The following is an 11363-nucleotide window of genomic DNA, read 5'->3' on the forward strand; positions in this document are numbered from 1 at the left end:
AATTTGTCTTAACCAGCACATTGTATGATGTTACCAGAGCTCAGGACAGAGCCTTCTCTTCTCATGATGTCATATAGCCTGTCACCTCTTGGGCTCTGTCATTGGTGATTGCAGGGCAGGATTGACACAACTCTCTGTTATCTGGGATTTTTAGCAAATGGCTTCTTTAAGTGATGTTTTCAGATAACTGAAGCTGGTATGTTTGGGATGCTGACATGTTTTTAAAGAATTTTGATGGAAACTTTTCTGAAATGATCTAATCTATAGGGCTACGTGAGTTTTCTTTTTCTTTTTTTTCAAAGATTTTTATTTTTAAGTAATCTCTACACCCAGTGTGGGGCTTGAACTCACAACCCCAAGATCAAGAGTCACATGCTGCACCGACTGAGCCAGTCAGAGGCCCCACAGGCTATGTAAATTTCACTAAAAAAATAAGATGCAGGAGTCTTGAGGTCTAGGTCTGATATTTCTGCTCTTTGTTTGCTCCTTCCCGCTGGGGAAGTCACTCCCGGTTGCTGTCAGAAGGCCTATTTGTATGCAGCTGGGGACTCAGAAACCTTCTGTCAGAATTATTTCAAAACCAGGGGTAAATAGACTCTGAGCGAGGCTTGCAGGCTTTGTATGAGGTGCCACAGTGCAGGTGCTTTATCACAGGACTTTGCAATCCGTTTTGGCTGCTCAGGGGTCTTTGGTTCTGTCCGTTCTTTGGTTCTGTGTTCCTGCAAGTGACCTTGACAGATGACCTGGGCGCTTTTGAAAGGACTTCCATTTCTGTATCAAACAGTCGTCCAGAGCAGTGACTGGGAGAAAGATCTGGAAACTGTCCTGTGAGCAGCTGTTGGACTTGGGGAAGTCAAGGAGCTTGGGGCGGAGGGTGACATATTCAGGTGACTCAAGGCCACAGATGGGCTGTGTCACGCTCAGAGGGCAGAACTAGGACCCTAGAGTGGATGTTAGGGGAGGCAGCGTGGGGCTCGCTGAAAGGAGGAACTTTCTAACAACAAAAAAAGTGACCCTGCCTGAGTGGACGGCCTGGGGCGCCCCAGTTGAGGCTGCGCGCTCCTTGGAAGGGGCCTCTGGGAGGGCCCTGCCTCGGTGGCCTCTGCTGAGCCCCATGATGTTCTCGTGGGAGAGAGTGCTGGAAGGAACAGGTCAGAAAGGTGACGGGGCTGGGGCCTGGAGCCCTGCTCGCTGATTTCTTGGCCAGCGCTCCTTCCTGGGACCATACTTACCTAGCTGGCCCCTTGTCCCTGGTTCTTTCTCCCTTCCGCCCCCTGGCTGCGTTTCTTGCCTGGGGATGAAGGCCCCTCTGTGCCATCCTGTTCCAGGGGCTGTGCTTCTGGACCTGGACCAGCAGACCCTGCCTGGGGTGGCCCACCAGGTGGTGGAGCAGATGGTCATCTCTGACCAGATCAAGGCTGAAGACAGAGCCAACGTGCTGCGGGCCCTGCTGCTGAAACACAGGTGAGACCCCCCCCCCCACTGCTGCCCCTGCCTGCCTGACCCTTGCCCTGGCCACCGTTCTCCTTCCTTCACCGCCCTCTGCTCTTCTAGCCACCCGAGTGATGAGAAGGACTTCTCCTTCCCTCGAAACATCTCAGCCGGCTCCCTGGGCTCCCTGCTAGGGCATCACCACGGCCAGGGGGCCGAGAGCGACCCCCATGTCACTGAGCCTCTCATCGGAGGCGTTCCCGAGACTCGGCTAGAGGTGGAACGAGAGGTGAGGGGGAACGGTGGCCCTGCCTGGTTCAGGTCCCAGCCACCACGGCTGGCCGAGGGACTGCGAGCGAGCCCAGTGTGAACACGCCGGGTGGGGCGGCGGGGTGGGGGCTGGGGCCGGCAGGGCTGAGCTCCGTTCTTCCGTGTTTCCAGCGGGAGCTGCCACCTCCAGCCCCGCCAGCCGGCATCACTCGCTCCAAGTCCAAGCACGAACTGAAGCTCCTGGAGAAGATCCCCGAGAACGCCGAGGCCACGGTGGTCCTTGTGGGTATGTGGGCGAGTCTCGGGGGCAGGGGTGTCGGCGGCCACGCCTGCCTCGGTGCCACCCTGGGGCTGGGGACCAGGGGCCGGGGGGCGGCCCGTGCCCTCTCCTGCCCGTGATGGCACCGTGCCCTTAGGCTGCGTGGAGTTCCTCTCCCGCCCCACCATGGCCTTCGTGCGGCTGCGGGAGGCCGTGGAGCTGGACGCGGTGCTGGAGGTACCTGTGCCCGTGCGCTTCCTCTTCCTGCTTCTGGGCCCGAGCAGCGCCAACATGGACTACCACGAGATCGGCCGTTCTATCTCTACCCTCATGTCCGACAAGGTCAGGCCCTCCCCAGCGCCCGCCGGGACGCCCCGGGGGTCTCTCCCAGCCCTGCTCCGGGCCCCTCGGCCTCGCCCCGTGCCCTCACCGGTCCCCGGCCTGCTTTGACAGCAATTCCACGAGGCAGCCTACCTGGCAGACGAGCGGGAGGACCTGCTGACCGCCATCAACGCTTTCCTGGATTGCAGCGTGGTGCTGCCGCCCTCGGAGGTGCAGGGCGAGGAGCTGCTGCGATCCGTCGCTCACTTCCAACGCCAGATGCTCAAGAAGCGAGAGGAGCAGGGCCGGCTGTTGCCCACGGGGGCGGGACTGGAGCCCAAGTCGGCCCAAGATAAGGGTATGGGCCAGTGTGGGCCAGGGGCGAGAAGCGGGCTGCCCGCGGGGGCTCGGGGGCTCCGGGGTGTGTACGTGGAGGAGCGGGGTGAGCACGGAGGGGCCGCGGCGGGCGCCCTGACGGAGGCCTGGGCTGCAGCGCTCCTGCAGATGGTAGAGGCGACAGGCGCAGTCGAAGACGATCCCCTCCGGCGGACGGGCCGGCCCTTTGGGGGCCTGATCCGGGACGTGCGGCGCCGCTATCCCCACTACCTGAGTGACTTCCGAGATGCGCTTGACCCCCAGTGCCTGGCCGCCGTCATCTTCATCTACTTCGCGGCCCTGTCCCCTGCCATCACCTTCGGGGGGCTGCTGGGTAAGGAGAGGCTTCGGGTGGGGGCAGGGCACGCACAGGGCCCTGGTTGCCAGCTCCTGAGCTGCTCCCTGCCACCCCAGGAGAGAAAACTCAGGACCTGATTGGGGTGTCAGAGCTGATCATGTCCACGGCGCTCCAGGGTGTGATCTTCTGCCTGCTGGGGGCCCAGCCACTGCTGGTGATCGGCTTTTCCGGGCCCCTGCTGGTGTTTGAGGAGGCCTTCTTCTCGGTAAGGGCCCGCAGGCTACCTGGGGGCTGGCTCTTCCTGCCCCACCGCAGCTGCCCCTCCTGTTCCCCGACACGCCCGCCTTGTTAGCCCCCCCCCCCCGGGCTCTGGACCTGACCGGTCGCCCCCCCAGTTCTGCAGGAGCAACAACCTGGAGTACCTGGTGGGCCGCGTGTGGATCGGCTTCTGGCTGGTGCTCCTGGCCCTGCTCATGGTGGCCCTGGAGGGGAGCTTCCTGGTGCGCTTTGTCTCCCGGTTCACCCAGGAGATCTTTGCCTTCCTCATCTCCCTCATCTTCATCTACGAGACCTTCTACAAGCTGATTAAGGTGAGCAGGCCCTGCTGAGAATAGGGCTGGGAGGGGTGAGGCCTCGGGACCAGAGGGAGCCAGGGCACATCCTGCCCGTCTCTCGTTCTCGCTTCCGGGTGTGAGGTTCCAGGCTGTCCGAAGCTCCCCTGGGCTGCTGTCTGAGGAGCCCACAGAGCACAGGCTGGTTCTTCCTCCTGGCCCCTCGCCACCCTCCCTGTCACCACCAACACACATACTGGAGCTGCACGTCAATCTTAAAAACCCACGTGTTTTTGGTTTTTTTTAATTATCTTTTTATTTTTGAGAGAGTGTGAGCAAGGGAGGAGCTGAGGGGAGGGAGACACAGAATCTGAAGCAGGCTCCAGGCCCCGAGCTGTCAGCACAGAGCCCGCCACAGGGCCCGAATTCACGGGCCGTGAGATCATGACCTGAGCTGAAGTCGGACACTCAACCGACTGAGCCACCCAGGCGCCCCCCTCACACGTGCTTTAATAACAAAAGTAATACGTCCTTTTGTTGAAGTGGCAAACAACCCAGAAGCATAGAAGAGAAACGCCCCCAAGGTGACAAAGAGTCCCGGCTTGGGCACCAGACCCTTGCCTGGGTCAGGCTTAGGAGACTGCCACTGCAGTCCTCTGCGCCCCGCACTCTGCCCCTCTGTAGTCCGCAGCTGCCCGAAGTAGACGAGCCCCTCTCTTCATGCCCGGTTTCCCTTGCTCACAGCTGGCGACTTCAGCCATTTTCTTGATCAGCAGGACAACCCCTGTGAGGCCAGGCCCACCATCCCCTATCCCGTCTGCCCCGCTCAGCATACAGCCAGGCCCAGAAATCTTGCCAGTTTCACTGATGGAGTCCTTTGTCCTCTCCCCAGATCTTCCAGGAACACCCCCTCCACGGCTGCTCCGTCTCCAATAGCTCTGAGGCAGACAGCGGCGAGAACACCACGTGGCACGGGGCAGGAGCCACGCTGGGGCCGGGGAATGGGAGCTCATCTGTGCCAGCCGGGCAGGGGAGGCCCCGGGGCCAGCCCAACACGGCCCTGCTGTCGCTGGTGCTCATGGCCGGCACCTTCTTTATCGCTTTCTTCCTGCGCAAATTCAAGAACAGCCGGTTCTTCCCTGGCCGGGTGTGTGGGCTGAAATGCCGGAGGGAGGCGGAAGCGGGGGGCCAGGAAGGGTGACTGAGTCACGGCTGGAGGGAGGCGGGGGGCCTGAGCACGGTGCTTGCCCACAGGTGCGGCGGGTGATTGGCGACTTTGGGGTGCCCATCGCGATCCTCATCATGGTGCTTGTGGATTACAGTATTGAGGACACCTATACCCAGGTAAGGTGGAGCACACGCGGCAGGGAGGGGGTGCTGCCTGGCACCCGGCTCCAGATGTTCTCCAGCCCAGCCCCTGCCTCTCAGCTGGGCACACACCAGGCCTCTGCCACAGCAGGCCCTCGGCATTCACCCTGCCTGTCGCAGTTCAGGGCTCTCCCTCCGAGGTTCACCGACCCCCAGGCCCACCTCTGTCCTGCAGAAGCTGAGCGTGCCCAGTGGATTCTCCGTGACAGCCCCAGAAAAGCGGGGCTGGGTCATCAACCCTCTGGGGGAGAACAGCTCCTTCCCCGTGTGGATGATGGTTGCCAGCCTGCTGCCCGCCATCTTGGTCTTCATCCTCATTTTCATGGAGACTCAGATCACCACGTGAGTGGTCCCAGCCAGGAGGGCACCCTGTGGACAGGAACCACATCATTCACGGAAGGGAATCCCAGCCAGCCTGGGAGATAATGGGTGCACTGGGTGGGGGGAGCCCAGGATGCCTGGCTGGCCCCTAGAGTTTATTTTGTAGACAATAGAAAGTTCCACTGACGTTTGCTGGGATGGGCGCAGTACGGACCGGAAGCTGTCCTGAAGGGCAGGGAGGGTGGCCTGGGGAAGGCTCAGCCGTGGCAGAGGTCTTATCCTGACGGGATGGGCAGGGACCACCAGCTTCCAAAAACAGACAGAGGCTACTGGCTGGATGCTCTGGAAAGACACGGCTCTGTGCCAAGCCGGTTCCAGGGCGTCAGTGAGTGCCTGTCCCCACTCAGGCTGATCATCTCCAAGAAGGAGCGGATGCTGCAGAAGGGCTCCGGCTTCCACCTGGACCTGCTGCTTATCGTGGCCATGGGAGGCATCTGTGCCCTCTTCGGCCTGCCCTGGCTGGCTGCCGCCACTGTCCGCTCCGTCACCCACGCCAACGCGCTCACCGTCATGAGCAAGGCCGTGGCGCCTGGGGACAAGCCCAAGATCCAGGAGGTCAAGGAGCAGCGGGTAACAGGGCTGCTGGTCGCCCTGCTTGTGGGTACGTCCACCTCTTGCCCCCGCCCTTCCCAGACGGGTCTCTGAGGATGGGGAGCCCTGGTGCCAGCCGTTCCTCCCTCTCCGCCCCCCCCCGCCAGGCCTCTCCTTGGTTATTGGGGACCTGCTCCGGCAGATCCCCTTGGCTGTGCTCTTTGGAATTTTTCTGTACATGGGAGTTACCTCCCTTAACGGGATCCAGTTCTACGAGCGGCTGCACCTGCTGCTCATGCCCCCCAAACACCACCCAGATGTGACCTACGTCAAGAAGGTAAGAGCCTGCTTCGAAGAGCCCCGTGCCTCTGCCCCTCCGGGTCCGTTGCGGGGGGTGGGGGGGGGTCATACTCTCCGGCACCCCACCTGCCCACTTGGGCCAGCCGCCATTGAGTCTGCACAGACGCAGCTCTGGTAAGCACCCAGGAAGGCACTTCCATCCCCACCCCTGTGCAGGGAAGAATGCGGCGGGCCTCCTGAATGTGGCGGGCCAGGTGGCCCTCCGAGGCCGGGGAGAAGCCTGGGCTCACGTGTCTCCTCCCGCCTCACCCCCAGGTTCGGACCCTCCGTATGCACCTGTTCACAGCCCTGCAGCTGCTCTGCTTGGCCTTGCTCTGGGCGGTCATGTCCACAGCCGCCTCCCTGGCCTTCCCCTTCATCCTCATCCTCACAGTGCCGCTCCGCATGGTGGTGCTCACCCGAATCTTCACCGAGCGAGAGATGAAATGTGTAAGGCCTCCTGCCCCTCCCCACCAGCCCCGCCGGCGCCCTCTGGGGTCCCCTTCCAGCTTGAGGTCAGGATCCACCTTCTTGATTCCCTCCACCCCCACAGCTGGATGCTAATGAGGCGGAGCCAGTGTTCGATGAGCGGGAGGGTGTGGACGAGTACAATGAGATGCCCATGCCTGTGTAGCCGCTGCCTGGACCGACAGCCGAGGGACAGACGGACAGAGGGAACAGGGGCTGGGGGGTGCTCTCCCCCTCCCCTCCCTCATTTTTATTTAAGTGAATAATTTAAAGTCCCCTTAACCATCCTCACCGCCCCCCCACAGTAAAGTGCTTCGGCCCCCACCTATCCTTGGCCTTCTGTCTCTGTATGGGGAGGGGGCACGGATGGGAAAGAGGTGGGGGAACCCAGCCTGCTCCCTGTCCCAGAAACAAGATGCAAGATGAGGAAGGAAAGGGATTTTAATGAGAAACCGAAACAGAGAAAGCCAAAGTGCAAATCGTCCACCCCCCATCGGAGGGTCATCCTGAGCCCCGTGTGTGCCCCCTCACCCCCCTTCAGGCCCCCAGCGGAGGCCCAAGGCCTGGAGCTTCTGCCTCAGGTAGCTCTTGAGCTGGGGCAGGCCTCTCTGTGACTCCAGTTCCTCGAAGGGCAGCTGCGGGGGAGGGGAGGACAGCTCGTTACCCACAGGGCCCGTGGGCTGAGGGGAGGAAGGACGGCGTGGAGTCTCTCCCGGGGCGAGGCAGGGGCCGCTCACCGGCAGGAGCTGGTAGCCCATCAGGCCCAGGTGCCGCTCCCGTAGGGCCCGCGAGCCCAGCAGCACTCGGCCGTCGCGGCAGAAATGCCAGCGTTCCCGCAGCATCAGCACCACCCTGGAGGGGGCGGACCATAGCTCAGGGCGCTGTCCACAGAGGCAGGGGAGGCTCCTCCGCCCTCTCCCCTTACCTTTGGGCCGGGTCGTGGGTCGTGGGCTGAGAGGCAGCCTGGCCCTGGGGACAGGACCTGGGAGGGTATGGTAGGAAGGGGTCCTGGGTCCTCACAGGCAGCACGGCACCAGAGCTGCTGACACACAACAGGAAGTCTGGAGGGAGGAAGAGAAAGGGCCGCTGGCTTCCAGCCACGGCTCTGTATCCCTGCGGGCTGGGCCACCCCACCTGGGGTTCACCTGTGCAGTAGCCTGGAGGCACGGTCAGGTCCTGCCGGTACTTCTCTTCCCCCAGCAGCTGGCGCAGCCCCTCCGCCACTATATCCTTGTGACTGAGAGGGGAGGGGGAACACCGATATGGAAAGGCTTGAGAGTCTCCTCCTAAATCACTCCTGTACACTTCTCCACCCTGGGCGAATGCCTTCCATGTCCCGAGGCCCATTTCTGTCCCCTCCCGTGACCACTTAGGGCGCACGAGCACGGACAGTTCAGGGTCCCCCTGGCTCCTCTACTCTGTGCTGCTTGCAGGCTGGTCCCCTCCCCTCCCCTCCCCCAGGCTGCCCCATCCACCTGTACTTGCAGCGGGCACGGTCAGTGATGAGTGGCTGGGGGAAGATGGGCACTTGCTGCCTTCGGGGAAGGCGGGGACCCCGGTATCCTGGAAGTTCCAGCTCCACGGCTGCGTCCAGCAGGGAGAGGTAGCGCCGCACAATCAGGGCGTGAGGGGTGCCTGTGGGAAAGCAGGCCGGAGGCTCGCTGGGCTGCGGGGCCCCACCCCCACTCGCCCCTGCCCGCTGGCCCTCGGGGACCCAGCCAGCCCTCCTGTCCGCGCACCACTGATGTGGTTGATGAATCCTGGGGAAAAGACAAAGTGCAGGGCCCTGAAGGGCAGGCACCGCAGCTGGCACAGTGACATCAAGATGTTGACAGTAGCCAGGGGAGCCACCCCTGCTTCCCGAGCCAGGATCCTCTCAAGGCAGGGCATAAACTGCTGTTCCAGGGGCAAGTAGTTCAGCCGCCCAAAGGGCAGGACCAACTTCTGTACCACCTGTGAAGGAAGAGCAGCCCTTCACCCCGCACGAAACAGTTCTCCGGTATCCGCCACAAGCTGAGCCTCGGGGAGGCTTGGCCTGCAAGCTGCTGTCTCTGTAAAGGCAGAACGATCCCTCTACCCCGGCGTACACACCAGAAGTTTGACAGCGTAACCAGTGTCTTGAGCCCCATGTGATTAATCAAACCAGTAGAGGAGACGTCGCTGTGGGGGCCGGCCCTGAAGACTTAGAGGGGTGGGCTCAACGAAGCTAAGACAGCGCCGAGTGCTTGGAGAACTGCAGAGAACCAGGCATACACGCTGGGTAGGTGGACAAGCCAAGAGGGTGTGAGCAAAGACGAACCCCCAGGGGCCAGAGCAGAGAGCCTAGCTGGTTGTCTGCGGCAGGAAGCAGCAGCCGGTCAAGCTGCATGGGGGGCTGGGCCTGACACGGTGCCTGAGGAGGGCTGGGAGAGGAGCATGGCAGGGCGGGAGGTAATCCCACCTTGCTGCTGAGCTGCATTTCCTGGACCACCAGGAAATGGGCAATGGCTTCCAGAAGCTGGGGCTCCCGCAACCGGTGCCGGGCCAGGTGCTGGGCCAGGAGCACCATCACGTGGGGTGTCAGTTCCTCCGGCCTGGCCTCTGTGAAAAACAGCCTATTATGCTGGACCCTCGGGCCAGATCTGGACGACGCCTTTTAGCCCAGACACCACCACCTGCCTCCTCTTCGGCCCCTCCCCGCCACCTGCCTTTAGTCCCCTCCAGCACCTGCCAGGCTGCGGATGAGATGCTGCCGCGGATGCCTCAGGAAACGAGGGCGGCTCAGAGCAGCTTCCAATCTTTGCCCACCGCGAAGGACAGGTTGCAGAGAGGGAGTTGGCTTCGGAGGGAGGCGGAACCTTCTCTCCTGCTCCAGGGCACACATCAAGGGCCCATCTGATGGGAAGCCTGAGAGGGAGAGGGTCAGAGGAGGCAGTCCTGGTAACGAAGAGCTGCTCTGTTCCAGTCCTGGGTTCAGTGGGTGAATTCCCAACCTCTCACGTCTCCACGTTCTGGACTGGAAGGGTTGCTACAGTGTAAGTGGAAACACTGGAGAAAGGTGAAACGCCATGTGAACGTATGGTATCAGGACGGTCTGTGGGGAAGGCCTTATACAAAGATGGCAAGTGACTTCTCATCTCATGCCAATGGTGACACGCTATAGTGGCTTTCTAGAGCACTGTATTGGAAGGAATCAGGGTTGGCACCCTAGCTAAGCTGGAACGAAGGCTGCTGGACTCCTGGTGTCTGCTGTGAAGACGGGAGGGGCAGCAAGCGTGCCAGGGTACGCGCCATTCCTGGCAGAGCCTGAGAGGTGAATTCTGTCAGTGATCTCGGGTCTTCTATGCTCTTTCTCTACTCTTCCGTTAACACCCACCCACCCCCAGACACCCTCCTCACCAAGTAAGACTGCAAGGTGCAGACACACGTGGATGGTGTGAATGTCAAAGGAGGGGCAGTTTCGGATGATGAGCTGACTCAAGTCCTGTAGTGTGGCCTGCTCCACAGGAGGGGGCCGTGGCTGAGACCCCAAGAGCTGGCCCAGACGACGAAGTGCCACGGGGTAGTGATGGGCGCGCACCTTGGTGGGGTTCTGGCCCAGCCAGCGCAGCAGCTCCCCGGGGCTCCTCGCCTGTTCCAGAAGCCGCTGTAGCCCCTGCACGGGGCCTGCGTGGAGGCCTCCTCCAGGAGGCCAGTCCCCCCACTTGCCGGGCCCCAGACAACAGGGCTGTACTGGCGGGAGCAGCAGCAGGCCAGAGAGCCGAGCAGCAGAGGCCTGGGCAGAGAGCAGGACTCGAAGCATGGAGTTTGGTGTTGGAGACCCTGAGGGGCAGCCCAGAAAAGGGGGTGAGGTTTTCTCCAAAGGGGAGGAAAACCCGCTATCTTACTCCTTACCTCGCTCCCCAATTCAGAGGGCCCTGGGGTCGGAGCAACCCAGACTCATGTTCACTCTTCCTGGAGACTGCTCTAGTCTTCCCCACCCTGCCCCTCTCTGCCTCCTTCCATCCTTTGAAACGGCACCTTCGGTGTACGCGGCACAGTGATATTTACAAAGCAATTCCACATGCAGTGCGTATCTCCTCTGGTCCTCTACACACGTCTATGAGGTGGTAGGCAGGGCTGGCACCACATCGATTTCACAGGTGGAGAAACCAAGGCCCAGAGAGGAAAGGCAGTGAAGCCTGAGGTCACGAATCGGGTTAGTGGTCGTGCCCAGCCTGGAGCCCAGCTGGCCCCGTCGATACGCCCTCCCGACCACCTCCCCCTCCCGCAGGAGGCGGCAGCGGCGAGGAGGGTGGAACGCGGGCTCCGCAGCCGGCGGTCCTGGGTTCCATGCTGGGCGCTCCCGCTTACCACCGGCATGACCTTGGACAAGTGGCTTCGTCTCTCAGCCCAAGCCTCCTCACCCGTGAAACGAGAACGCAGCGCCCACCTCGCGGGGCGCCCGTGGAGCCCGAGCGCGCAGCTTTGCAAAGGTGCGGAGTCGGCCGTGTCAGGGACCCCCACACCCACCCGAGCCCGGGGACGCCAGCAGACCGTGGTCATGGTCGCCAACGCCAACTCCCGCCGCCCGCCCGCAGCCCGCCCCGCAGATGCCACCCCTACATGACTCCCCAGGCCCCGCGCAGGTCGCTCCCTCAGTCGGTCTCGGGGCCCGGGAGCCGGGCTCCCTCCGCGGCTTCCTCATCGGCGGGCCACCGAGTCCGCCATCTTCCCAGCAGCCCCCGGATCGCGGCCCGGACGCCAATAGCGGCTCAGTCCCCGACCGGGACAGACGTGGCTCCCGTCAGGC

General features: G+C 62.2%; 2 protein-coding genes across 6 annotated transcripts in view; one reads left to right on the top strand and one right to left on the bottom strand.

The window, feature by feature from the left end:
* Positions 1-6920, top strand: part of SLC4A2 (solute carrier family 4 member 2) — a 15913-nt gene extending 8993 nt beyond the window's left edge. For both annotated transcript variants that reach the window (XM_040464427.1, XM_040464428.1), the window contains 15 exons: positions 1329-1464; positions 1555-1720; positions 1873-1987; positions 2118-2302; positions 2414-2639; positions 2775-2990; positions 3071-3219; positions 3350-3544; positions 4398-4652; positions 4760-4849; positions 5049-5215; positions 5602-5855; positions 5953-6122; positions 6401-6574; positions 6678-6920. In XM_040464427.1, the coding sequence (XP_040320361.1) occupies positions 1329-1464; positions 1555-1720; positions 1873-1987; positions 2118-2302; positions 2414-2639; positions 2775-2990; positions 3071-3219; positions 3350-3544; positions 4398-4652; positions 4760-4849; positions 5049-5215; positions 5602-5855; positions 5953-6122; positions 6401-6574; positions 6678-6758 (2579 nt within the window). In that variant the 3' untranslated portion in view covers positions 6759-6920. The remainder of the gene's footprint in view (positions 1-1328; positions 1465-1554; positions 1721-1872; positions 1988-2117; positions 2303-2413; positions 2640-2774; positions 2991-3070; positions 3220-3349; positions 3545-4397; positions 4653-4759; positions 4850-5048; positions 5216-5601; positions 5856-5952; positions 6123-6400; positions 6575-6677) is intronic.
* Positions 6446-11357, bottom strand: FASTK (Fas activated serine/threonine kinase). 4 transcript variants are annotated; one of them, XM_040464432.1, is made up of 11 exons: positions 11177-11357; positions 9971-10393; positions 9299-9478; positions 9033-9172; positions 8332-8545; positions 8068-8227; positions 7738-7829; positions 7518-7653; positions 7330-7444; positions 7124-7227; positions 6446-6549 (listed from the first exon to the last, which is right to left on the bottom strand). In XM_040464432.1, exons 1-11 carry the CDS (start codon positions 11256-11258, stop codon positions 6540-6542), a joined length of 1656 nt encoding a protein of 551 aa, XP_040320366.1. In that variant the 5' UTR covers positions 11259-11357; the 3' UTR covers positions 6446-6539. The 4 variants fall into 4 exon arrangements, with proteins under 4 accessions (XP_040320366.1, XP_040320368.1, XP_040320367.1 ...); XM_040464434.1 differs by having other exon boundaries at positions 7518-7631; positions 7727-7829; XM_040464433.1 differs by lacking the exon at positions 6446-6549 and having other exon boundaries at positions 7120-7227.
* Positions 11358-11363: the final 6 nt, after the last annotated feature.

This window comes from Herpailurus yagouaroundi, unplaced genomic scaffold (genome assembly GCF_014898765.1).
Source record: "Herpailurus yagouaroundi ecotype Mexico unplaced genomic scaffold, PumYag 483, whole genome shotgun sequence".
Taxonomy (NCBI): Eukaryota; Metazoa; Chordata; class Mammalia; order Carnivora; family Felidae; genus Herpailurus; species Herpailurus yagouaroundi.

Bases quoted from the DNA above. Each gene is read 5' to 3' on its own strand.
- FASTK (XM_040464432.1), bottom strand. From the start codon at position 11,258: ATGAGGAAGCCGCGGAGGGAGCCCGGCTCCCGGGCCCCGAGACCGACT. The intron at 9,479-9,970 runs GTGAGGAGGGTG...TCTCCCTCTCAG, and splicing joins GCACCTTGCAGTCTTACTTG to GCTTCCCATCAGATGGGCCC. The intron at 9,173-9,298 runs GTGCTGGAGGGG...TGTTTTTCACAG, and splicing joins TCTCATCCGCAGCCTGGCAG to AGGCCAGGCCGGAGGAACTG.